Source organism: Danio rerio, chromosome 16 (assembly GCF_049306965.1).
Source record: "Danio rerio strain Tuebingen ecotype United States chromosome 16, GRCz12tu, whole genome shotgun sequence".
NCBI classification, from domain to species: Eukaryota; Metazoa; Chordata; class Actinopteri; order Cypriniformes; family Danionidae; genus Danio; species Danio rerio.
This window is the reverse complement of record NC_133191.1, coordinates 23,609,152-23,636,611: the sequence shown is the minus strand read 5'-3', so window position 1 is coordinate 23,636,611 and position 27,460 is coordinate 23,609,152. Positions and strand designations below refer to the sequence as shown.

General features: G+C 36.1%; 2 protein-coding genes across 4 annotated transcripts in view; one reads left to right on the top strand and one right to left on the bottom strand.

Annotated features, from left to right (window-relative positions):
• Positions 1–27,460, top strand: part of atp8b2 (ATPase phospholipid transporting 8B2) — a 90,148-nt gene that overhangs the window by 21,872 nt on the left and 40,816 nt on the right. For 2 of the 3 annotated variants that reach the window (XM_021466905.3, XM_021466904.2), the window contains 10 exons: positions 13,379–13,437; positions 13,536–13,649; positions 14,545–14,643; positions 14,891–14,952; positions 15,668–15,740; positions 16,512–16,582; positions 16,984–17,063; positions 19,555–19,713; positions 22,631–22,719; positions 22,806–23,002. In XM_021466905.3, the coding sequence (XP_021322580.1) occupies positions 13,379–13,437; positions 13,536–13,649; positions 14,545–14,643; positions 14,891–14,952; positions 15,668–15,740; positions 16,512–16,582; positions 16,984–17,063; positions 19,555–19,713; positions 22,631–22,719; positions 22,806–23,002 (1,003 nt within the window). Of the gene's footprint in view, positions 1–13,378; positions 13,438–13,535; positions 14,124–14,295; positions 14,644–14,890; positions 14,953–15,667; positions 15,741–16,511; positions 16,583–16,983; positions 17,064–19,554; positions 19,714–22,630; positions 22,720–22,805; positions 23,003–27,460 lie in introns of all 3 variants that reach the window. The other variant, XM_073925465.1, reaches the window with a different exon arrangement.
• LOC141378084 (uncharacterized) overlaps positions 24,342–27,460 on the bottom strand; it is a 361,025-nt gene continuing 357,906 nt past the window's right edge. Inside the window, exon 3 of the mRNA XM_073925486.1 lies at positions 24,342–25,309. The gene's annotated coding sequence lies outside the window, so the exon portion shown is untranslated. The remainder of the gene's footprint in view (positions 25,310–27,460) is intronic.

The following is a 27,460-nucleotide window of genomic DNA, read 5'->3' as shown; positions in this document are numbered from 1 at the left end:
GAACAAAAAATATTTAATAAGTTTTTTCCAAAAACTCTTAAATATTTTGTTGAATCAGCTCATTTTAAATAAGTGAACAAGCAGCAAATATATTTTTTTTGAGTGTATAGTACAGTACAATATGATTGATCATGGTTAACCTTAAACCCAACCCTTCTCATTACGGTTAACCCTGGTCAGGCTTGTGTTTACACTGCCAATAGTACCTTTTATTGGTAGGTGTAGTGTAATGTATGTCAAAAAGTTGCAATTAACACCGATTGATATGCTTGAAAGTAGCGATTGACGAAGAAGACTAGAATTCTTTCACATATCTTTTACACAGTCTAGTTTTTTCAAATGTAGAAGCATGGAATCATGCAGAGAGAGAGAGAGGAAGCAGCATGCCTCGTGCCCCATATGTTTTTAAATGCAACGTGTGAATAGCCCCATAAACATTGGGAGACATACAGATAACTTATTGCTTCTTGACATGTGCCTGTTTGTCACAAGAAGACAACATCCATTGTTTGAGCTGAGGGTGACCATGGTTTATTGTTGTGCTTTGTCCTTTTATTATTACGATGCAATATTTTAGCGGTGTATTTAAAAATGCTGCTTCTTGTCTTGTCATTCCTTTTGTACCACATGCAAGTAATGATTCTAATCAGCATTCTGCAGTGAGTCTAGCTCCACCCTTTAGGTATCCCGTTGTTGTGCTGTAGGTACGCTTACAAAAGGGTCCCATAAGGGTAGTATGATATACTGTTTGCTATTTTGGTACAATAAACAACTTCTGACAGTGGACATGGAAAATTTGCGTAACATATTGTACTGAACCAAACTGTACTGCTCAGTCAAAATGAGCCATTAGAGATACATAATATAGGTGGAACATTTTTCAAGTTTGTGAAGTAGTAAACCAATTATTACATAACTAGGAGCAAAAAATAAAAATAAAAAATCAAAGCCATCAGAACAAACTTAGGCTGATATAAACTTACTGACTCATTTTCAAGCCAGGAATGTCCTGTTGATGTTATCGAAGACTGTTTGAATAAGTTGTGTTAAGAATACAGTAAGTAGGTGTAAAGGCCTGCTGATAACTATAAATGAAACTATCATATCTACTGTCATCAGCATGCATGACAAACTTGTCATCAGTTTTGTCATCTGTTGCTTTAAATGCTTTATAGTATTTCGAGCAGAGAGGTTTATAATTTGCTGTCATTGTTCAATCCAAAATGAAAAATGTTGTCATTAGGGCTGTACAATATTAAAAAAAATCTGACATTGCGATGTTTTTTTTGTTTTGCTGCGATATATTTTGCGATTTAAATACAATTTCAGCAGATGATTTAAATAGCTTTATTCGGAAAGATCTCATTCGTTTCGATCGACAGGATGATCAAGTCTTTTTCTATGATGTGCATCTGAATAAAATATGATAAAATACAAACAAAAATACGATTAAAAAAAAAGATAAAAGAGACATTAACATTACTTTATGGTTTTCTGGGCAGTCAAATATAGAAATTGAACAATCAAACGTAAAATAACATGGTCATCATTGTATAAACAATTTTATACAATAATATCTTTAATTCTGCAATGTGGCTAGTGCTGTGTGATTAATCAAAATCGCAATTAAAAATGTTGCGATTAGTTAATCGCAAGAGGCTGCAATATAAAATATATATGTATAAATGTAAACAAAAGTAACTAATAACAGGTGAAATGCTTCAAAAAATTTAAACATGCTAGACTTTTTGGGATGGTGTCATGAGGCATCGCTGACATGGTATCGATTGTCGTTGAACAATGCCACATTACACAAGAAGAAATGATTGAATCTTGTGTCACGACGTCCATTTGTTGTTTACGACTCCCCACAACATCCTACATCAAGGAAGTAGTGTCAAAATTATATGATCTGAGCGGGACTTTATAACTAGCAAATTGAGTTAGCACATTTTAGTTCAGTTGCTGCTTCAGAAGCATTAATAGACCATTTAATATCAATGATAAACAGCATGTCAGTAATATTGGAATATTTTAGTTTCAAAGTCAAAGACAATGAATAAAACAGGTCATTTTAGAGCTGTTGCCGGAATGTTGCCACAGTTTAAATTATTGAGCTGAAGCTTGAATTAAATTAAAATCAGCTTGAAACTTGAATTAAATCGTCAATCAAATCGCAATCGCAATATCTGTCAAAAAAAAAAAAGAAAAAAAAAGAAAAGACAATTAGATACTTTCCCCAAATTTCTTAGGTGTGACTATTGTTGATATGCACATTGCGGTATCGATGTTCAAACAATATATTGTTAGCCCTAGTTGTTACTCTCTCTCATGTCCAAACCTGTACAATTGGCGGGTTTTTTACTTTGAAAAATGCAAATGAAATAATTCTGATGAATGCTGGAGTCAAAACAACATCAGACATTGATTTTTTATTATTGTTTTTATGTAGTCTCTTTTCTTTCACAGGAAAAAGAAAGCCATACAGGTTTTATAAAGACATTATTGTGAATAAAAAGACAAATTTCCAAGAGTATGAAGAGCTCTAAATGAATTCAATTTTAAAGTACTTTACAAAATAAATGTGCACTTTAAAAGGTTGAGCTCGCTTGATGAGCTAAATTAAAAAAAAAAAACATTCTGTCAGAGCAGAGATGACTTTTTAAGGCAGCATGAAGCACCTTAAGTGTGTGCGTGTTTGTGTATATGTGTGCTTTATGTGGGCAATTCATTTAAATCGTCTATTATAACAGAGAAATATGAGCAAAAGTAGCTGCCTTAACACAGGAAACCACAGAGAATGAGCGTCTCTGTGACTGAGCCATCTGACCAGAGCAGGTGTGTCAGGCTCAGAGCAGGAGGAAACCAGCTAAAGACTGGCTATGTCTGTTTCCGTGCAATGGGTTTATGGGTTTGACCTTTTGATGCAAACCTAAATGTTGCAGATCAGCCTTTCAGCAGATCTCTTTCTCTCAGTCACAGCCAAAAAGTAATGAGGTCAGTCTTTTTATATTCGAAGATGATTTTCATCAATATTACAGTAACACGGGGCGAAATCAGACCAATGGGTTGAGCTTATCTTTATCTGCATAAGCTACATGGGCTGTAAGAAGAGATGAGAGATAATAGAGTTTCCATCACTGTTGTCTGATGTTTGATGAAGATATTTTGTTTAACAATTTCTTGTTCCATCACAAGCATAAAAGCCAGCAAAAACTAGAGTGTTTAGAAATACATGCCACTGTAAAAAACAAAACAAAAAAAAAACGTGTCACAATCAATTTTACTTTGTGTGTTAACTTATTGGATTTTTACAAATTTAAGTTGATTGAACATAAAACAATTAAGTTGTTCCAAAAAACTCAAGAATTGAGTGGTTTCAGCTTATTTTTTATACGTAGTTTGAACAAATAGCAAACGTCATTGTTTTGAGTGCAGTCTAAGATCTTTTCAGTTGAAACATATCTCTTCCTTGGAGATGCAGAGTCACTCATACCGTAGGTAATATGATGTGATGAAAAACACACGTGCGCGCACTTGCATAGACACAAACACACACTCATAGACCGTCTGTCACACAGAGTGACCATTACAGCACAAAACACTGTGCAGCTGTGAGCTCAGGATGTGACAGATGCATAGCGAAGTGAATCAGACACAGCTGCTTTCTACAATTTCTGTCAACTAGATGAGTGCCTAAAAATAAAGAGCAGGTCAATTTTTGTTTTGACAGTCTCCTTTAGATTTTCTTTTGACTGTAAGAAACTTTTCAATGATAAACAAAGAAAAATTGGCACACTGCCGCTGTTTGTCTCAAGAACAACATTTATTAGGACACCATTTTGTTTATCAGGACACCATTTTGTATTATTAGGAGAGCATTTTTTGTTGGTCCTAAAACTGCATTTGAGAGCAACAACATTTTTATTTTTATTTACCCTTTTGTATTTTAATTAACTAAACACCTGCTTTAAAGGCATACTATGTAAGATTGTTTCAGTAAAATATCTAAAAAACATCAGTGTTGTTGTTAGTGTATATTTTGCTTACTTGTGTACTGAAATGATTCTAAATGTTTAGAAGAATGTTCAAATCTACAGAAATAGTATGGCCATGACATAACACAACGTCGATTTACAGTATGGTTCGATATTATAGAAAACAGGAATATATCAAAGGAGCTTTAATATACTTAATTATGTGATTATGTGGTTATGTGGTTATGTGATTTATTCGACATAGGTTTAAACAGGACGCTAAATAATTAGTATGATAAAACAGAACTGCTTCTTGCTCACTTTAGCTCATACTGTATGCATATGAGTCCTGAGAGGTACAGTGCTTAGCATAATTGAGTACACCCCATTTTGAAAATAAATATTTTTATCAATTTCTCAGTAAATATAGGCAATGTATTTTGGTGCATTTAGGCAAAGCAGATTTATTAAACAGATTTATTTGTTAAAATAATATTTTAGTCACCAAACATATTTAGAAATTGAAAGATAATGCAGTTACAATGCATCCGGAAAGTATTCATAGCGGTTAATTTTTTCCACATTTTTTTTGTTACAGCTTTATTCCAAAATGGATTAAATTCATTTATTTCCTCAAAATTCTACACACAATACCCCATAATGACAATGTGAAAAAATATTTTTTTAAATTGTTGCAAATTTATTAAAAATAAAAAAAACGTAAAAATCACATGTACATAAGTATTCACAGCCTTGGCTCAATACTTTGTTGATGCACCTTTGGCAGCAATTATAGCCACAAGTCATTTTGAACATGATGCCACAAGCTTGGCACACCTGTCTTTGGGAATTTTTGCTCACTCTTCTTTGCAGTATCTCTCAACCTCTATCAGGTTGGATGGGAAGTGCCAACGTACAGCCATTTTCAGATCTCTCCAAACATGTTCAATAAGATTTAGGTCTGGGCTCTGGCTGGGCCACTTAAAGATATTCACCGAGTTGTTGTGAAGCCACTCCATTGATTTTTGGCTGTATGCTTTGGGTCATTGTCCTGCTGGAAGATGAACCGTTGCCCCAGTCTGGGGTCAAAAGCACTTCATTCATCTTGTCCTCTATCCTGTCTAGTCTTCCAGTTCCTGCTACTGAAAAACATCCCTCAGCATAATGCTGCCACCACCATGCTTGACTGTAGGGATGGTATTAGCCTGGTGATGAGCGGTGCCTGGTTTTCTCTTAACGTATCGCCTCCAAAGGGATACATTTTTGTCTCATTGGACCAGAGAATTTAGTTTCTTATGGTCTAAGAGTACTTCAGATGCCTTTTGGCAAATTCCGGGCAGGGAGTGACTTCCGTCTAGCCACTCTACCATACAGGCCTGATTGGTGGATTGCTGACCAGATGGTTGTCCTTCTGTAAGGTTCTCCACTCTCCACAGAAGAAAGCTGGAGCTCAGACAGAGTGATCATCGCGTTATTGATCACCTCCCTGACTAAGGCCCTTCTACCCCGATCACTCAGCTTAGATGGCTGGTGTAATATTCATGTAAGCACTGAATATTTGCGACACTAATTTACGACTAGTAGAAGAGTTTACTAGTGATGGTTAACCTGTAATACGGCAACACGTTGTGGAAAAAAAGCTGGAAGTTGTTGGTACTCACTGTCCGTCTCCTTATTTAATTACTGCACGCCCCGTGCAACAAATAAAGTTAAACACAAAACAAGACATGGTGTCAGAAGAAAAGTAAATTTAAAAAATGGATTTAGCAGGAGTACCATCGCCGCACATGAACTGGGAATCGTCTAATTTACCCGACGCATGGAGGAAATTCAGACAGCATGCAGAGCTCATGTTCGCAGGTCCACTGACAAAAAGGGGAGAAGACGAAAAGTGCAGCTATTTGCTCCTATGGATAGGAGAAAAAGGAAGAGATATATTCAACACCTGGGCGCTGACGGCAGACGAAGCAAAGGTACTGCAAACATACTACGACAAGTATGAAGCATATGTGATGCCCAAAACGAACATAATCTTTGCCAGATATAAATTTCATGAGCGAATACAAGGAGCAAATGAAAGTTTTGAGCAATTTGTAACCGAGCTAAGACTATTAGTGAAAGACTGTGCTTATGCAGACAGTGAGGAAATGGTCAGAGATCGCATCGTGTTTGGCATTCACTCTCCTCGAGTGCGAGAGAAGCTGCTCAGCGTTGGTTCGGAGTTAACGCTAGACAAGGCTATGGACATAGCCAGATCGCACGAAGTTGCACAAGCTCAGCTCAAAACGTTCGCAAACAGCTCATACAATCCCCGCGATCAAGTGCTGCACGCTGTCACAGCACAGAGAGAGTCACAGAAGAGAGCAAAGAAAGCTGAAGTGAAAGCTTCACATCGCAGCAGCAATGACGTCACGGAGCGCGGCAGAAGTTGCGGTTACTGTGGCAACCAGGCTCACGGTCCATCAGAGAAATGCCCTGCTAAAGGTAAACAGTGTGGCAAATGTGGAAAACGTAACCATTTCGCCAAAGTATGTCGTTCTGTTTGCAAAAAGAACATGTATGCAGTGAGCAGAGAGGTTTCACATTGTGAAGAAGACCCACCTGCAGAGTTTTTCGTGGATTCAGTCTCACAAAAACCAGGTGACATGGAACAAGCATTTGCAGACATACTACTAGGGGTAGAGGAAACTGAAGTTAGTTTCAAGTTGGACACTGGAGCGCAGGTAAATGTCATTCCACACATTTGATAAAATTAAAGCTCAGTGCAAACTCTCACCGACTAAACACAGTCTCACTGGATATGGTGGTCAAGTGCTCACAGTAAAAGGGACATGTGCACTGCCATGCAGATATAAGGACAGAGAAACTCTAATGAACTTTTACATAGTCAACACACAAGCACCGCCCGTGTTAGGTCTAAAAGCATGCCTCGACCTGGACTTAATAAAGCTAGTGCTCTCAGTAAATGCATTAAAAGAGGACAAATGCATTTTGGAGGAATATGCTGATGTATTTGATGGCATTGGATTATTCCCAGGGGAATGCACAATCCATCTGAAATCCGACGCAACTCCAGTCGTGTATCCCCCAAGAAGGGTACCTCTGGCCCTATGTGGCAGACTGAAAGAAGAGCTGCAAAATATGGAGAGACAAGGGGTCATAATAAGGGTAACAGAGCCCACTGACTGGGTAAATGCACTCGTAGTTGTGGAAAAACCGCGAACCCGCAAACTTAGAATATGCTTAGACCCCCGTGACCTCAACAAAGCGATCAAACGTCCTCACTACCCTTTACCGACGATTGAAGACATCACACCCAAATTAATGGGTGCAAAATACTTTAGTGTGTTGGATGCCCGTTCAGGGTACTGGGCAATCAAACTGACAGAGGAGTCATCCAAGCTCACGACATTTAACACTCCATTTGGAAGGTACAGATTTCGACGTCTCCCATTTGGCATCATTTCCGCACAGGATGAATTTCAACGCAAAATTGATGAGACGTACGAAGGTTTAAGGGGTGTCGTTGCAATCGTTGACGATATCCTGGTGTACGGACAAACCAAAAAGGAGCATGACGACAACTTGCATGCGATGTTGCAAAGGTCTCGTGAGAAAGGTGTAAAACTCAACCCTGAGAAAAGCATTGTGAGTGCTACCGAGGTTCGCTACTTTGGTCACTGCTTATCTGCTGAAGGAATCAAGCCGGACCCCGAAAAGGTCTCAGCGATCAAAAACATGGAGCCACCAAAGAGCAAAGCAGAGCTCGAAACAGTCCTGGGCATGATAAATTACTTGTCGAAGTTTGCTCCCTGTTTATCGGACATCAATGCACCACTTCGTCAACTGCTTAAACAGTCCAGCGAGTTCATATGGGATTCTCAGCATGATGATACATTCAAAAAAATGAAAGACCTCATAACTAAAGAACCTGGACCAGTTCTAGCATATTATGACCCGCAGAAAAAACTGCACCTTCAAGTGGACGCATCAAAGTATGGCCTTGGAGCAGTCCTACTTCAGGACGGAAAGCCGCTCAGCTATGCATCAAGGTCACTGACTGAATGTGAAGTGAGCTACGCTCAAATAGAAAAGGAGCTATATGCGGTCCTATTTGGCTGCAAGCGTTTTCATCAGTATGTTTATGGCCGTGAAGTCATAGTAGAGTCTGATCACAAGCCGCTTGAATCAGTGATGAAAAAACCTCTGGCTGCAGCTCCGCCGCGACTCCAAAGAATGATTCTACAGCTCCAGAAATATGACATCACCATCATACACCGACCTGGAAAGGAGATTCCAGTGGCAGACACCCTCTCTAGAAAATCCATAGAGACAGAGCACGACAATCTCAGTGAAGGAATGGACATGCAAGTTCACATGGTATATAAAAGCTTACCAGTCAGTGACACAAAACTGCAACAGATCCGTGTTGAGACTGAATCAGACAGCCAGCTCATTCGGCTGCAGCAAGTGATTCTGAATGGATGGCCTGGAGAGAGGAAGAAGTGCCCGGCAGAGGTCAGTGATTTCTGGAACTTCCGAGACGAACTCTCATTGACTAATGGAATCATTCTCAAAGGTGAGAAAATAGTCATACCAACCTCACTCAGACAAGAAATGCTCACACGTATTCATGTTGGTCACATGGGTGTCGAAAAGTCAAAGCAAAGAGCACGAGATGTGTTATTTTGGCCAGGAATGTGTAAGCAAATAGAACACATGGTCGAAACGTGCGATACTTGCCTGGAGCAACGTCGTTCAAACACTAAGGAGCCCATGATTTCTCATGAAATACCAACCAGACCATGGCAAGTCGTAGCTTCAGATCTTTTCACATGGAATCATGAAGAATACATGATTACAGTAGACTACTACAGCCGGTTCTTTGAAGTGGACAAACTCACCAACACAACGACCGCCACTGTAATCAGCAAACTGAAAGTGATCTTCGCGAGACATGGTATCCCAGAGAAATTTGTCTCCGACAATGGTCCACAATATCGAAGCAAGGAGTTCGAAGACTTTGCAAAGACATGGGGTTTCACACATACCACCACTAGCCCCTATTACCCCCAGAGCAACGGTTTGGCTGAGAAGACTGTGCAGATCACAAAATCGATGTTGACAAAAGCCATGATGGACAGGAAAGATCCCTATCTCAGTTTGTTAGAGTATAGGAATACACCTGTTGACAGCTTTAAGTCACCTGCTCAGCTCCTTATGAGTCGCAGACTGCGATCCATACTGCCAACCACAAACAAGCAGCTCCTACCTGAAATTGTCAAAGTCACAGAGGCTCGCTGTAAAAGGGCAAAGCAGCAACAGCATCAGAAAAAGTATTATGATCGTTCAGCGCATCAGCTGTCACAACTTCGCATGGGACAACCTGTTCGCATACAGGAACATGGCCTCTGGAAGCCTGCTGTTGTTGTTCATCCAGCCAACACAGAAAGATCCTATCATGTTCGCACTTCAGATGGTCAGGTGTATCGGAGAAACCGACGTCACCTTCTCTGTACAAAGAAGGAAGCTGTGGAGCCTTGTGGTTCTACAAACATTGAAGAAAATCAAAACAGCAATACATCGCCAATGTTTCCTGTACATGCTGAAATACCAGCACAGCCTTTAAAAGTCAGAGAGGTGCAGCCCATACAATATCATACCAGATCCGGTCGAGCAGTGCGACCAAGAGAAATCCTTGATTTGTAATTTGAAATTCGTCTGGGGTGTAGGCGGATCGCTGCCCCTGTGAGAGAACGAAATCTAAAATCTGGTATGGGCTGTCAGAAAGAAATGGACACTTTGTTCTTATATTAAGTGCCTTCTGTTGCAATTCTGTTTAATCCAGCACCCTTTATGTTTATGCTAAAGTAATGTTTAATAATTTAGATATACACTTCAGTGATGCAATGTGTCATTTTCTTTTGTTGTTTTTTTGAAAAAAAGGGAGATGTAATATTCATGTAAGCACTGAATATTTGCGACACTAATTTACGACTAGTAGAAGAGTTTACTAGTGATGGTTAACCTGTAATACGGCAACACGTTGTGGAAAAAAAGCTGGAAGTTGTTGGTACTCACTGTCCGTCTCCTTATTTAATTACTGCACGCCCCGTGCAACAAATAAAGTTAAACACAAAACAAGACAGCTGGTCAGCTCTAGGAAGAGTACTGGTCGTTCCAAACATCTTCCACTTACGGATGATGGAGGCCACTGAGCTCATTGGAACTTTCAGAGCAGCAAAAATTTTTCTGTAACCTTCCTCAGTCTTATGCCTCGAGGCAATCTTGTCTCGGAGGTCAACAGGCAATTCCTTTGTCTTCATGCTTGGTTTGTGCTTTGACATGCACTATTAACTTTGGGACCTTATATAGACAGGTGTATTTGCCTTTTCAAATCATTTCCAATCAACTAAATTTATCACAAGTGAACTCCAATTTAGCTGCTAAAACATCTCAAGAATGATCAGTGGAAACAGAATGTACCTGAGCTCAATGTAGAGCTTCACGGCAAAGGTTGTGAATACGTACTGTATGTACATGTGATGTTTTTCACATTGTCATTATGGGGTATTGTGTGTAGAATTTTGAGGAAATAAATTAATTTAATCCGTTTTGGAACAAGGCTGTAACGTAAAAAAATAAGGAAAAAGTGAAGCATTATGAAGACTTTCTGGATGCACTGTAAATTCAAGCAAAATATCACAAAAAATGACAACCCACAAAATTTTTAATTTTTTTTGTTTTTTTCCCCATCTATTTAAAATTTGTATTTAATATTTTTCTATAAAAATAAATTTGGGTTTGCTAGTTTTTATACCATTATTGTAATATATTTTGTTAGATTTAGCTTCAGCTGACTAATCTAATGTATATGCACAAATATAATATTGTATATTATAAAAATATAAATTCAAAAGATAGATTTGTGAGAGGTGTTTTTATATATGCTGAGCACTGTATGTGCATGGCAGTTTAGCTGAAAATGCATGTTTTTTCATACAACACAGGGATGAATAAATACCTTGTGTTGGTGGCTTCATCTACATGTTCTGTAATGTTTCAGAATGAGGTCAGTAGGTGGTCTTTTGAGGCTGTTTGACCACATCCAACCTTGTGAGTGTCTATATCATGAAAGCAATCCCATTTACACTACAATATAATGCATTTCTCTTTTCGACCTATCTAAAAGATACCTTTTATATCTGTATTTAGCATTGTCCACTTTTAATTGCCTTTTAGAGTTCATTTGAAAACACATTGTAATAGCTGGTGTAAATGGGGCCTGATATGCTACTGACTGCTAGGAACTTTTTCTAATAACCCTAACAGTGTATTGAACCAAGACTCTAGTGAGAGTTAGAGTTTATGCATTTACAAGGTTGCTATAGTCAGCAGAATGTCATGAAGTCTAAACAAAGAGCTTTTCTAATATAAAGGCTGTGTTTCTTTTCACCTTTGTGTGCTATTTGTATGTTATTTATCAGTCTGGCTGGAAACGTTGAGGTGTTAAAAGAGCACTGTGTGATCTGCTGAAACTGTGAGTCTTGCTTTCAACAGAAGTGAAAACAGCAAGTTTATGAATATATGATACAGAAACCACAGCCTATTCTGTCACAGTCCTGTTTTCAGCCTCAGTGCAAAAAATAATCTGTCACCCTCCATTTAGCCATTACTTCCTTCTTGGTTGCGTTATGCTAGAGTTAGCAACAGCTTGATGATAGCTGTTGTTTGTTTCACATTGAAACATCATAGATAAAAGTCATATAGTTTGTTTAATGAAGAAAATTAAAGTTACTGTATGTCACCTTCACTGGATGATGTGAGCATGTGACTTCTGTGCATGTGACACTGTGTTCTCAGTCTGATTCAGATTTTTTTCTTTTGCAAACAATTAGTATATACTGTATTGCCTATCATAGATTGCTATCTATGGCTTCCTGTTTATCTTTTTTTCTGGCGCTCATGTACAGTGCACTAACTAACTAAATAACAGTAGGAAAACAGTTGTTTATTGTAAATTATAATTAGTGACCCTACTCACTGAGTATTTTTCTTAATCGTATTATTCATCATGAATATGTTTGATTATGGCATGCAGTATACTGTACATGTGCATTGTCACGAGTTTATTGCTGTCCAGACCAGTTGCATTAGTTTTTAAGGCCCTGTGCAGTCTTCTCCAGCACATACCAGAAATTCTCAATAGGGTTAACATGTGGACACTGTGATGACCATTCTTCATTCATTTTCTTTTTAGCTTAGTCCCTTTATTAATCTGGGGTTGACACAGCAGAATGAACCGCCAATTTATCTAGCTTAATTTTAAGCAGCGGATGCCCTTGCAGTCGCAACCCTGGGAGACATCACTGGGAAACATCCACACACACTCATTCACACACATACATTATGAAACATTTTACTTACCTAATTCACCGGTACCGGATGTCTTCAGACTTGTGGGGGAAACCGGAGCACCCAGAGGAAACCCATGTGAATGCAGGGAGAACATGCAAACTCCACATCGAAATGCCAACTGATCCAGCCAAAGCTCAACCAGCGACCTTTCTTGCTGTGAGGTGATAGCACTACCTACTGCGCCACCACGTCGGCCTACTGTGGTGACCAATCTATTTGTATAAATGATGTCTCATGCTCCCTATCCCTTTTTTATTGTTAGTTATGCTAGTATATCATCTCAAATGGGGCGACATAGTGACTCACAGCAAGAAGGTTGCTTTTTCAAGTCCCGGCTGAAGCAGTTGACATTTCTGTGTGGAGTTTGCATATTCTCCCCATGTTCACGTGTGTTTCCTCCAGGTGCTCCGGTTTCCCCCACAGTCCAAAGACATGCAGTAGTGTATGTGTGTCAATGTGAGAGTGTATGGGTGTTTCCCAGTACTGGGTTGCAGCTGGAAGGGCATCCGCTGTGTAAAATTTATGCTGGATAAGTTGGCGGTTCATTCTGCTGTCACGACCCCTGATGAATAAATGGACTAAGCTGAAGGAAAATGAATAAATATCATCTTTTTAAAGTCATGAGATTATTTGTTAAATGTTCCCAGAGATGGGTAAAAACATGCTGGATTGGAGGTTCATTCCGCTGTGGCGACCCCGGAATAATAAAGGGGCTAAGCCGAAAAGAAAATGAATGAATGAATGAATTTGTTAAATGTCTCCACATTTTTTGTTTATGCATTTGAAGCCAATGGCCACCAAAACTGATGTTCTTTTAAATATATTTGTTTGTGTTCAACGCAATAAAGTCAGTCTAAACTTTGGGGGAATCTCTTTTAAGGGGATTTGTTTTTATATTACAAATGCTACATGGTACATCATGTACATGAGGTACATAAGTTATTTGTATTAGGTTGTTTTTAGAATGTTTGTTTTCTTCGCAGAGGAGGAAAGGAGAGTCCGAGCCAATGATAGAGAGTACAATGAAAAATTCCAGTACGCTGTAAGTTAAACACAACCTGCACAGCTCCATGCTTTTAAATGAAATAATTCTGGCTTTAATGTACATTAAATATCTATTATTTCATTCCCTGTCCACAGAGCAACTGCATCATGACCTCAAAGTACAACATTATTACCTTCTTACCAGTCAACCTGTTTGAGCAGTTCCAAGAAGTTGCCAATACCTACTTCCTGTTTCTCCTCATACTGCAGGTAATACTCCAAATCAATCTGTAATGTAAATGCTGAATATTAGAGGGCAGATAAGCAGTTGTTTGTTACATACACTGTAAAGATTCATCCTTTTTCAGTGTCTATAAGATAAACTCACCGACCACTTTATTAGATACACCTTACTAGTACCGGGTTGGACACCCTTTTGCATTCAGAACGGACTTAATCTATCGTGGCATGGTTTCAACAAGGTACTGGAAATTGCCCTAAGAGATTTTGGCATATTGACATGATAACATCACGCAGTTGATGCAGATTTGTCGGCTGCACATCAATGATGCAAATCTCCCGTTCCAGCACATCTTAAAGGTGCTCTGTTGATATCTGGTGATTGTGGAGGTCATTTGAGAACAGCGAACTCGTTGTCATGTTCAAGAAAGCATTCTTAGATGATTTGTGCTTTATGTGATGGTGCGTTATCCTGCTAGAATTTATCATAAAAGGATGTACATGGTGACCTCGGTTGTAACCAGTGTTTATTTGAGTTACTGTTGTCTTTCTATCTGCTCAAATCAGTTTGGCCATTCTCCTCTGACCCCTGGCATCAACAAAGCTCACTGGGTATTTTCTCTTTTTCTGACCATTCTCTGTAAACCCTAGAGATGGTTGTGCGTGAAAATTCCAGTAGATCAGCAGTTTCTGAAATACTCAATCCAGCCTGGCACCAACAACATGCCACATTTAAAGTTACTTAAATCACCTTTCTTCCACATTCTGATGCTCAGTTTGAACAGCAGCAGATCATCTTGACCATGTCTACATGCCCAAATGCACTGAGTTGCTGCCATGTGATTGGCTGATACCAATACCAATTCTAGTTGATGCATTACATTTTAAAAGACTTAAAGGTAACCGTGTGTATATTTTGTTCCAGTTGATTCCACAGATTTCCTCATTGTCCTGGTTCACCACCATTGTGCCTTTAGTGCTGGTGCTGAGCATCACTGCAGTTAAAGATGCCACCGATGACTATGTGAGTCTCCATCATACACTGTGCACACATACTGTAACTTCCAAACTCACTTCCAAATTCATATGAAAACAAATCCTGGAATAATTTATAGTAATTACTTTAGTGTTTTTAAATCATTTATTATTGTCCAGTACTTAAACAGACTGTACTGTAACATTGAAATCACCAAACACACCACAAGTACCACAGAAAGAATCAGTCAGATATACACACACATTTCACACACACACATCTGTTTCTTTAACAGTTTCGTCACAAGAGTGACAACCAGGTGAATAACCGTCAATCTCAGGTCCTCATCGGTGGCATGTGAGTCATATTTCAGTTTACACACTTCCTTTTACATAGTGTTAACAAGAAAAACATCTGCTATGTAAAAAACATTAATGTGCGATGATCTTTTGTGCATAGTGAATGTCCTGAACATTTATTCTTTGAAAATATTAATTAATTGTTGTATTATCCAAATAGCAATGCATATAAAAATATATTTTCACAATGCTAGATAAGCATGCTGTTTATAAATTGTTTTTATATTTACACATTTCACAGTTAATACAAAGTTTATACTGTAAAAATGCAGTGCAGAATAATTATGATTGTACAAGTGATCTACGTGTTATTTGTAATCTTTCAGGTAGCTTTTGTAAAAATGTCAACATATGAGTGAAAGTGTTCCATCATCATTCAGTGTAACACATAGTTATGTAAAATGCAACAAGATACATATTCTGATGTCTATTATCTGAATTTATAATAGATTATAATGGGTAAAACAGCAGTTTGAAACAACTATTTCAATGTGGCCATCACATGTGTTTTGTATTCTAAATACCTTACACTGAATGACATTTTAGTATGTGTCTACTGTAAATCATGATAGTCTGATAGTCATTATTTTTCTTTTAACTAAATGGGGACTTCATTTAAAGGTTATTATTTAGGATAATTTATATACATATAATGTTTTTATCTTATTATTTTATAAATATGGCAATAAAATAGCACTTTTCTACCTTTTCAGTCTTCAGAAGGAGAAATGGATGAATGTCAGAGTGGGTGACATCATCAAACTGGAGAACAATCAGTTTGTTGCAGTGAGTTTTCCTCTTTCTTCCTCCATGATGTTAATTAATGAATTAAACATGGTGTAATAAAATAAAAAGACAGTTGTCCAGCTCAGCAGTCCTGGACGTTTTTAATCCAGGGTCATTTATGCAGACTCACAGTGTCTGATCCATTTGCTCTTGAAAGCTGCACTGTAATATTGATCCAGTATCTCTGACTCGCTGTTTATGTAACTCTGTCTCTGAGTATAAACACCAGTGTAGATGTCTCATTAAAGTGATAAATGTACTTTTGACGTGTTAATTTAATAATATATTATAATAGTTGGTGATGCAGGGGCACAGTATGTAGTGCTGTCGCCCTTACAGCAAGAAGGTCACTGGTTCGAGCCTCTGCTGGGTCAGTTGGCGTTTCTGTGTGGAGGTTGCATGTTCTCCCTACTTTACATGGGTTTCCTCAGGATGCTCTGGTTTCCCCCACTGTCCAAAGACATGCAGTACAGGTGAATTGGGTAAGCTAAATTGTCCGTGGCGTATGAGTGTGTATGGATGTTTTCCAGAGATGGGTTGCGGCTGGAAGGGCATCCACTGCGTAAAAACCTGTGCTGGATAAGTTGGTGGTTCATTCTGTTGTGGCGACCTCGAATTAATAAAGGGACTAAGCCAACAAAAAAAAAATCAAACATAAAAGTTATGTTCATATTAACTAAATGAAAATTAGAAATGATCACCTCACAAACTAACTGAAGCATGAAAAAAGCTTATTTTGATGTCTAGTAATTATTTTTTGTTTAATTTAAGGCTGACCTGCTCCTGTTGTCCAGCAGTGAACCTCATGGCCTCTGTTACATTGAAACTGCAGAGCTGGATGGGTATGACTTTGTTTATTACTTAAATATTGTTTGCTGTAAAGGGATAAAGTTTTCCCCAAACTAGCAAATTTTGTCATCATGTATTCACGTGCTCCAAATCTGTATTATAGTATTTATTTAGAAAACAAATATATTTTGAAGAACTTTGAAAACCAAAAAGTTGGTCCTCATTGTATAAGAAAAAATATTTTATTAAAGTCAATGGCTACCAGAAACATTCTTCAGATTTTTTTTATTTACATCCAACACAAGAAAGAAACTCAAGCTGGTTTAGAACACATGGAGGGACAGTAAAAATGACAGAATTGTTCTTTTTGGGATGAGATATGTCTTTATAATATTCTCATATTCCCAGTACTGCTTAGTGCAAAACATACTTTTTTAATGTGTTTATATTTCAGAGAGACGAACATGAAGGTGCGTCAGTCTCTGTCTGTTACCTCAGAGCTGGGAGATCCCAATAATCTGGCCCAGTTTGATGGTATGTGATGTTGTATATTAAATACACTCCAGTTAAATGTGAATGCACTGCAAAAAATGCTTTTCTTTCTTAGATTTTTTTGTCTTGTTTCTAGTCTAAATATCTGAAAATTCCTAAATCAAGAAGAATTTTCTAGACAAGAAAAACATATTTTCTTGTTTTGAGAAATAATATGCCAATAATAAGTGAGTTTTCCTTAAAACAAGCAAAATAATCTGCCAATGGGGTAAGCAAAATAATCTTACGTCAAAAGAAAAAACAAGATTATTTTGCTTACCCCATTGGCAGATTATTTTGCTTGTTTTAAGGAAAAAACTCATTTATTATTGGCATATTATTTGTCAAAACAAGACAATATGTTTTGCTTGTCTAAAAAATGCCTCTTGATATAAGAAATTTTAGATATTTAGACTAGAAACAAGACAAAAAATCTAAGCAAGAAAAGCATTTTTTGCAGTGTGATGGTTGGTATAAATAAGAGAGAGATGAGAGCTTGGGTGAACTGGTGAATTAGAGAATGTGTGTACAGTACATTTAAAATTTTGCAGAATCACCTGAAATATTAAGAATAGAAATGGTATATTTTAGGGTTTTGATAGCACTGTGTGTATTTATATTCACTACATCTGTTCTCTATTTTAGCACAAATTCAAATCAGATAACAGCATAAAGCCAAAACGACACATGCTTAATGGTTCAGGGTTGACTGTGAATAATGCAACATACTTTTGTGAACTGGAATATTCAAACTGACTCAATAGTATTATTGGCGGCATGGTGGCTCAATGGTTAACACTGTTGCCTCACAGCAAGAAGGTCACTGGTTCGAGTCCTGGCCAGTTAGCATTTTTGTGTAAAGTTTGTATACTCTCCCCGTGTTTGCGTGGTTTTCCTCCGGGTGCTCCGGTTTCCCCCACAGTCTAAAGACATGCTGTATGAGTTGAATAGTGCATGAGTGTTTGTATGTGAATCAGTGTGTATGGAGGTTTACCAGTACTGTGTTGTGGCTGGAATAGTTGACAATTCATTCTGCTGTGAGGACCTCAGAAGTAGAGACTAAGCAGAGACTAAAGACATTTTTTAAGGAAAATGAATGAATGAATGAATGAATGAATGTATAGCATTAAACCATTTGATGAAATGTACCATAATAAAACAAAATACAATTATAATCAAATAATGCAGAGCTTCACGGCACCTTCATTTACATAAACTGCTGCCATTACAATGCGAAAAAAAAACATTGAGTACGTTTACATAGACACCAATAATCCAATTTCAATGCCATTAAGACAGTATTATGATTAAAAGTCTACCATGTAATCAACAATTTTTGATAAATTTAATCCGATTGAGGTCATAATCGAAGTAAACTAATCAAATTAAAAGGTGTGGAGTATGCCAATTTTAGTTGCATTATTGAAGTGCAGTCCAGAGTTATAAACACAATCAAACTATTACCCTCGTGTAGGATTTTCGCCGCATTTTGCGACTGGATATTTTATATACATACAGCAGTTTGACACTATTCTCTGCACCCACCGAGTCAGTAAAGGACCACAGACAAACACATTGTGAAATGCAGAGGTTTTTTCCCCATATGGCATGTGGTATCAAATTCCATTAAAACTACACTCTTCCAGCAGTTCATGCTCACGTAAAATATCTTGTTAGTCATGGGAGTATGCATGAAATGTTCCTGAATGAAAGTGAAAGTGCCAAACTGCAGGTAAAGTTGACAAATTACAAATGAAACACCCTAAATTACAGAAAACTCTGGAGGAAATGTGGATTAAGCGGTGACGCAATGATGTTAATCGAATTATGTGCTGTAACATGTAAAACAGCATCATGAAAGGTATATTCAGAAAGCAACTTATGTAAACACTTTAATCATATTATTGTCTCATTCAGATGAATGCACATAATTCAATTACTGATGTCCATGTAAACATAGTAATATATATTAAATGAAATGCATCGTATCACTGAACCTTCACTTAATAAATTGCCACCCTGATACTTAAAATAAAATAAACTTATAACATTTATAATCAAATGAATGCATAACTTTACTGCACCATTTGAGAAATTACTATAATAAGTAATAAAATAAACTGATTAATATGTATATTTTTTATTCATAAATGTTTTATTTGAATGGCTAAATTCAATGCTGTGCTATGCCAATGCAGAATGCAACAGAGAGAGAGAGGAAAACCATATACCGAGTCGACATGTTTAATGCAGTAAATGTGGTGGACAGTTTCTCTGCAACATTTCTTTAACACTGCCACACACACTCACACCAACAAATGAACATATACCATCATACTTGTGTCAGCACAGACCACTTCCTGTTTTTAACAACTATAAAAAATTCCAAATCTCACTAACTGTACAAAGGCCCAAGATGCTGAATAATGCATATTCAAAGAAATGTCAGTCTTTTGATATTTTTTTTACATGTGACCTCATTTTTCCTCTTCAGGAGAAGTGGTGTGTGAGCCTCCCAACAACAAGCTGGACCGTTTCTGCGGGACGCTGTACTGGAGAGAGTGTAAATACCCGCTCAGTAACCAGAACATGCTGCTCCGTGGCTGTGTGCTGCGCAACACTGAGAGCTGCTACGGCCTTGTCATATTCGCTGGTCAGTGTGTGCACTTGTTTAAATGAATTTTACCCCACAAGCATTTTGAACATTTGAGGGGGACAAAATTATTTTGAACCTTTTTTTGGTCATTTTATTCAAAGGAGTCAAAATTTAATTAAACTAATATTTGAATTATGAAATACACATAAAAGTGAGAATGTGTGTAATATGCTGAATATTGTCTCTTCACATAATGTGTGTGTGAGATGGTTCTGTTGTGGTTTAATGTGCTGACTATCATTTCCAATACTAAAATCAGTGTGATACTTTGCAAAGGAAGTTTGCATTATTGATATGCCTCCATTCAACTGTTGTTAATATATATTTGTATATACAGTAGGGTCAATAAGTATCAGGCTGTGATTTTCAGTATAGGTGCATTTCCACTGTAGAGACGGAATCTAATAATAAAAATCCTAAAATCATGTTGTATAATATTTTTAACAATTTATTTGTAAATGAATCACTTGCTTTTAAGCCAGATTTCTGACCCTCAAAGACCTGTTATTTTGCTTTTAGATAGTCCAGCTACATTCTGCTCTTGATTCTGAGTAGCAACATGGGCAAAACCAAAGAGCTGTCAAAAGACACAAGAGACAAAATCGTAGCCCTTCAAGGGGATAATTGCCAAGCAGCTTGGTGAAAAAACAACTGTTGGAGCAATTGTCAGAAAATAAAGGAGGTTAAAGATGACTGTCAATGATGGCCCCTCAGAAGATATGTCCTAGTGGGTTATCAATGATGCTAAAATGGTCAAGAATCAGCCCAGAACTACACTGGAGGAGCTAGTTAATGCCATGAAGAGAGCTGGGACCTCTGTTTCCAAGGCTATTATCGGTGATACACTAAGATGTCATTTTAAAATCATGCATCAAATGAAGGTTCTCCTGCTTAAGTAAGCCCATGTCCAGACCTGTCTGAAGTTTGCCAGGGACCGTCTGGATGATCCAGAGGAGTCATGGGAGAAAGTCCTGTGGTCAGATTAGACCAAAGTAGATATTTTTGGTTTTAACTCCATTCGCTGTGTTTGGAGGAAAAATAATGATGAGTATCATCCCAATAATACAATACCTATAGTGAAGCATAAAACTGGAAGTATCATGCTCCGGGGGTGTTTTTCTGCACAGTGGACTGGATGACCTCACTGTATTAGGGAGAGGATCAACAGGGCCATGTATTGTGAGATATTGGGCAAAAACCTCCTTCCCTCTGTCAGAGCATTAAAGATGGGTCGTGGCTGGGTCTTCCAACATGACAATGGCTTTAAGCACAGAGCCAATAAAATTAAAGAGTGGCTCCATAAGAAGCATATCAAGGTTCTGAAGTGGCCAAGCTGGTCTCCAGATCTTAATCCAATAGAAAATCTTTGGGACCTGAAACTCTGTATTGCTCATGACAGCCTCGAAATTTGACAGATCTAGAGAAGATCTGTGGAGGAGTAGGCCAAAATCCCTTTTGCATTGTGTGCAAACCTGAACTACAGGAACCGTTTGACCTCTCCAAATATTAAACATTTTTGTCTCAAGTGATTAAATACTTATTTGACACACTCATTTACATATAAATTGTTAACAAAATCGTACAATGTGATTTCTGGATTTTTATTTTAAGATTCTCTCACAGTGGAAATGCATCTATGCTGAAAATTCTAGACCCCTCTATAATGTCTAAGTAGAAGATCTTTAAAAATTACAGAGTGATCAAATATTTATTGAGCTCACTGTATATAGACGTTTTATATATTTGACTTTGATCCTCAGAGATCAGCAGTTCAACTGGGTTGTAGGTTGCCAGGTTTTTGCATGATGTACAGTTGTGTGAGTAGGATGTGTTTCATAGAAAACCTGGCAACTGGACTTGAAAAAATGTAAATATAAAAAAAATATAAAAATATATTGATGTGATTATTCAGATAACAATGTTTGGTCATACAATTTTCGGGAGTTTCCTGTGAGAAATAACAAAATGGCAGTCTAAAACTTTTTCATTGATAAAAACGAAAACATTCAAAGTAATACTTGTTTTGGCATCCATGAATAAAACAGCACTGCCTTCTTTGATTTGATTTAACATTAAAGAGCAGAGTCAGGTCGGCGCCAATAGCCCAATGGTCTCTAACTCAATTCCTGGAGGGCCACAGCTCTGAGTAGTTTAGCTTTAACCACCTCCAACTCACACCAGCCTAATATTCTCTAGTAGTCTTGAACACCTTGATTAGTTTAAAACAGCTGTGTTTGATTAGGAATGGAACAAAACTGTGCAGATCTGCGGCCCTTCAAGAATTGAGTTTGAGACCTATGGCCTAGTGGCTAGTGCATCAGCATATAGCACTTAGATGCTCAGGGAGATCCAAGTCAGATTCCCAGCTTGAGGTCCTTTGTCAATCTTTCTACTCTTGCTCTGCTCCCTTCACTTTCTTGTCTGTAATATCCATTTTCTTCATATGTTAAAGGTAAAAAAAATATTACTTTTGTTTTTAAAGAGCACAGTCAGTGTGATCTGGTTTACATTACTGTCAGAGCTGTTTTTGGATGTTCATACGCAAGATGCTGTAGAAAACAAGAGACACAATATTTACATAGGAAAACATTTGACTGTGCACAGTGGATTTGACCTTTGTGTGCTGTTGGGGATGCTTTTATCCACTTTAGGGTGATTTTGAGTCTTAATTTGGCCACAACTTTCTCTGTGTTTCAGCAAATAGAATTATTCTTGGTGACAGATGTTATTTTGAAACATATTTTTGGGGAATAAATGACAATGTGAACAATAATTTAAGCAGAACTAAATGCTTCATTTTTTTTTTTTTTTTGGACTGTACCAGATAAACTGAGAAAATGAAGGGGTGGATTGGGAGACCTCAATATGTCTGTGGCAGTTACAATTTAACCTATTATTTTTTGATTGACCTCAGGTCCTGACACCAAACTAATGCAAAACAGCGGACGGACAAAGTTCAAGCGAACAAGTATAGACAGACTGATGAATACACTGGTGTTGTGGGTGAGTAATAAGTAATTTTTGACTGAAAATAAATAGGCACACATTTGAAGATTTGAAATTAATCCAGTTTACATTTACGTCATCAGATTTTTGGGTTCCTGGTTTGTATGGGAGTGATCTTGGCCATAGGAAATGCAGTTTGGGAGAAGGAAGTTGGTGCTTTGTTCCAAAGTTTTTTACCCTGGGATCCTCCAGTGGACAACTTCCTGTTCTCCGCATTCCTGTCTTTCTGGTCCTACGTCATCATCCTCAACACAGTGGTGCCAATTTCGCTCTATGTCAGGTGAGAAACAGAGAGCAACATGTGGAGTGTTAAAAAAAATTAAAAAAAACATTATTGAAGGAAAGTGCAACCCTCAAAACATTTAGATTATCAGAAGCTCAATCTAAATAATACTATAATAGTAATATTACTATAATATTTTAAAATGTATAAGGTTTGTGAGTTATTTTGTACAATTTGGTATAATTGTGTTTATTTTGTAATTGTCTGTGAGGTAAGCACAACAATGAAAAGTTTGGTCAATTGAATTAGTCAAAAATGTTTATTGTAGTTATTATAATTTGCAGGGTATTATTCTTAATTTACTTATATAATCAATTATTTAATTGTAATCTATTAATATTGTTGTGTCTGCCTTATTATCACTAAAAATCCTTTTTGTTTACTGAAATACTTCAGAAATGGCAGTTAAATAATTTATAAATATGAGTTTAAAGAGCCATGAAACCCCTCTCGTTTGGTTCAAGTCTACCTCAGAAGAGTAGAGGAAAAGAGCTGAGCAAACAACTGACCTAAACCTTGAGATGCATGATTTTATAGTTTACAATGTTAAAATGCAAAGAAAAAACATTAATTAATAAAATGTCCTGCTACATTTGTTATTTGTAATTTCATGTACACATAACCACATTTTGTTATTTCATTATAAAGATAATCATGTTTATTAAAACACTATAAATGAGAAATGCAATCCTCAATCCCTCTGTCTTTTCCAACTATTAGTCCTGCCAGTAATCTGAAAGATTTTTAAACATAGGCGAACACAGTAGCACGGATATAGGCGATGTTACTGAATGGTAACAAACTCAACCGATAAAAGACAAAGTTCATCAATCTTCAATTCTCGTACATCTCTACCAACAAAAATGCTTGCTGCAAACCATCAGCTTTGACAGCATCGCAGGGAAAAACATGCAAACAACCCTGTGGATCATGGAAACAAACACATATGACCCATGCTGTGCGCAGACGTTGTCTCACCCAGTCTGGTTCTCACAGCTTGGCAGGTCTGCCTTGCCTTCAGAAAACACTTGCTCTCATGAATAATTAAGACGCAGGGTATTCTCAGAGAATAAGAAAGCTATGAATAATAATGAGAAATGGGCACGTCCTCACCGGACAGGCAAATGTGCAACGGAAGATGAAATTAGCTAAAAAAAGCTTAAAATTATTCAGTTTCCCCCACAATTAAAGGTGACAGGTGCTATCGTTGTCTTAACTGATGCTCAGCACACAAATCTGTGTCTTGAACCTTCAAGGACTGTTTAGCATTAAATAAGTAACTGGAAAATATAAAACTGAAGCTGATAAAAATATATATATATATTTTTTTTTTTTACATAAATGTCTTAGTATAATAAATATAACAGTATAACAATAATCCCCAAAAAAGTATAATAATAAAAAAGGATTTAGTAGTTAACTGTAACACACGCTATTTTGCAGTATAATATTCCAACTTATACGAAAATGCCCTGAATGCTGCAGATTAATTGAAGATATAAAAAGGCATAGAAATGCACAATTTCAAATCTGAAGACCCAAACAGCTCTGAACAGAATTCCAAGTTGTCAACTTTAAAAGAAGGTGATTGTGTAGCATTAGTACAATCTACTTTTCATTTAGCTCGGTTGCTATTTTATTTCTCTGTTGCTGTATTACTTTCTACAAAAATCCAAAAATGTATTACATTTATGTAAAAATGGCTTTTCAAATCTTAAAATGTATCTTCTTTGATTTAGATGCATTTTTTTAAGTATCAGCTTCAGTTAATTTTATGCTTGAAACATCTTTTATTTGTTATTCAGTTTATATTATTTTTATTTATTTTGTTGTTTTTTATATTTCCTCAGACTTTCTCCAACAGGTAAGAGTTAAACCCTGTGGTAGACTTTCCTTTTTTTCTTTCTCTGCTATAACCACAGTTTCCCATATAACACAGTCCATCTATAACACCACTAAAATCCTGAACCAAGCCCTTTTGCACTGGCCCTGTAAATGACCTTTAACGCTGTCCAGTCAATGTAACTCTCCTAAAAGTCAGACAGAAATAACTGCAGCATCATGGCACAGCACATGCACACTGGTTTATGAAGTCTTTATGAATTAACATTGTCAGATACTTCTTTTAATCCTCATGCAGGCTGCTGTGCTATTTTCTGTTTTTAAATGTGCACTAAATAACCTGTGGATCCATGTGTGTTTTTTGTGTACATTACCAGTCAAAAGTTCAGAATTAGTATGTTCTTTAAGGGACTCTGCTTTAGCCTATTCTGGGGTGTGTTTCCAAAAACCATAGTTAGTCAACTAAAGTTGCAAGTTTCATCATTACAAACATAGTTCACTGATTTGTGTTTTCCAAATCCGTTGTTCCAATGAACATTCGCAAACTGCATCACAAACTTGTACACCTGCAGCTACACCTCTAGAGCTGTAGATAGAAGCATAGTTCATGGCTGTGTTCTATTACCAGTTATCCCTTCTATGCCCTATTCATTTAGAACATTCTAACATTAAAGCTTGGAATGATTTAAAAAACATTAAAGTCATCTCTCTTAGGTGTAATTTGCTTTCAAAGTATTTTTACACTTCAGTTTAAGTGATCTTTAAATTGACAAATGCATCCCCAAATTCATATATATATATATATATATATATATATATATATATATATATATATATATATATATATATATATATATATATATATATATATATATATACATAGCATACGTTAATGCTTTTAATTTATAGTAGGTTATTTATTAAGAAATGTATCTGTATGACATGGGCCTGTTGGTTAGAACATTTCTGTGGTGATTTGAATGTGTCAAATTGTAAAAATAAATAAAAAACAATATCCTACTTAATAATAATAATAATAATAATAATAATAATAATAATAATAACAACAACAACAACAACAACAACAACAACAGCAACTAAATTAATAATAATAATAAAACTATTATTATAATTATAATAATAATAATAATTATTATTATTATTATTATTATTATTATTATTATTATTATTATTATTATTATTATTGTTATTGTTATTATTATTATTATTATTATTGTTATTATTATTATCATTATTATTAATAATAATAACAATAATAATAATATAATAATAATAATAATAATAATAATAATTATTATTATTATTATTATTATTATTATTATTATTATTAATATAAATATTAATTATAATTAATAATAATAATAAAATATATTATAATAATAATAATAAGTAAGGTTTTTTTATTTTAATTTGTTAATAAATAGCCTACTGTAAATTAGGCCTTATAACCATGAACGATTTATATGGTTTATATATGAAATTAGAATACCTGTTAGCTTAGTGATTTTATATGGAATATTCTCAATAATTTTTGTAAATGAAACATATACAGGTCTTATATGTGTCGTTTACATATATATTTAGATTAATTAAAGGAAAGATGAGTACATGTTTTTAACAGAACTAATATAATTTTTTTAAAATGTCTGTGCGTGTAAAATAATATAATTTGCGCAAATTTTTTGGGGGGGTTTTCTTTAAAGAAGTAGTTACTCCACCCTGTTTAGAGCATCATTATGGATGTTTTACATTATTACTAGAGTGGTTCAAATGATGGATCTGCGACAGAGTAACTTATGATTTTGTGAAACACTACTCACTACATCGTTCTTTTCCCAAACGATGCATCGTACTATGATAGTTCAGCCACAAGCTATGTCGTTGTTTGGGAAACACACCCCTGCTCACCGAGACTACATTTATTTGATCATTTGTTATAAAAAAAAAAAAAAAAAACTGTTCAATTGTGAAATACTATTATGCTAAAAATGTTTGTTATTGAATATTATTTAAAACATTTATTCCTTCAAATTTTAATTCATTGCATCATTCCTTCAGGCTTCAGTGTTACATGATCAGTTATTATTGGGACTCAATTATATAATATAATAATGTGTTTTTAAATGATCAATGTTGAACATTTTATTGATTTGTAGAAACAGTTTTAAGGATTATTTGATGAATGTTCAAAATAACAGCGTAACTCTGTTATTGACACTATAAAATGCCTTTAATTTGACCATTAAACAATTTAATGTGTCCTTGATGAATAAAATTAAATACATTTGGTACTTTTGAATGATACTATATTGAAGTTTTCAAAAAAAAAAAAAAAAAAAAGAAGGCCAACAAATTTAAACACTGATACTAATTGTAAATGTTTCTTGAACAGTAGGTAACAGTAATATTATAAGGATTTCTGAAGGATCATGTGACATTGAAGACTGGAGTAATGATACTGAAAGTTCAGCTCTGAATACATTTTACATTAAATTAATATTCAATACACAGGAAAACGGTTGTTTTAAATTATAATATTTTACAATTTGACTTTTTTCTTGCTTTTTTCACTATTTTTATTCACATAAATGC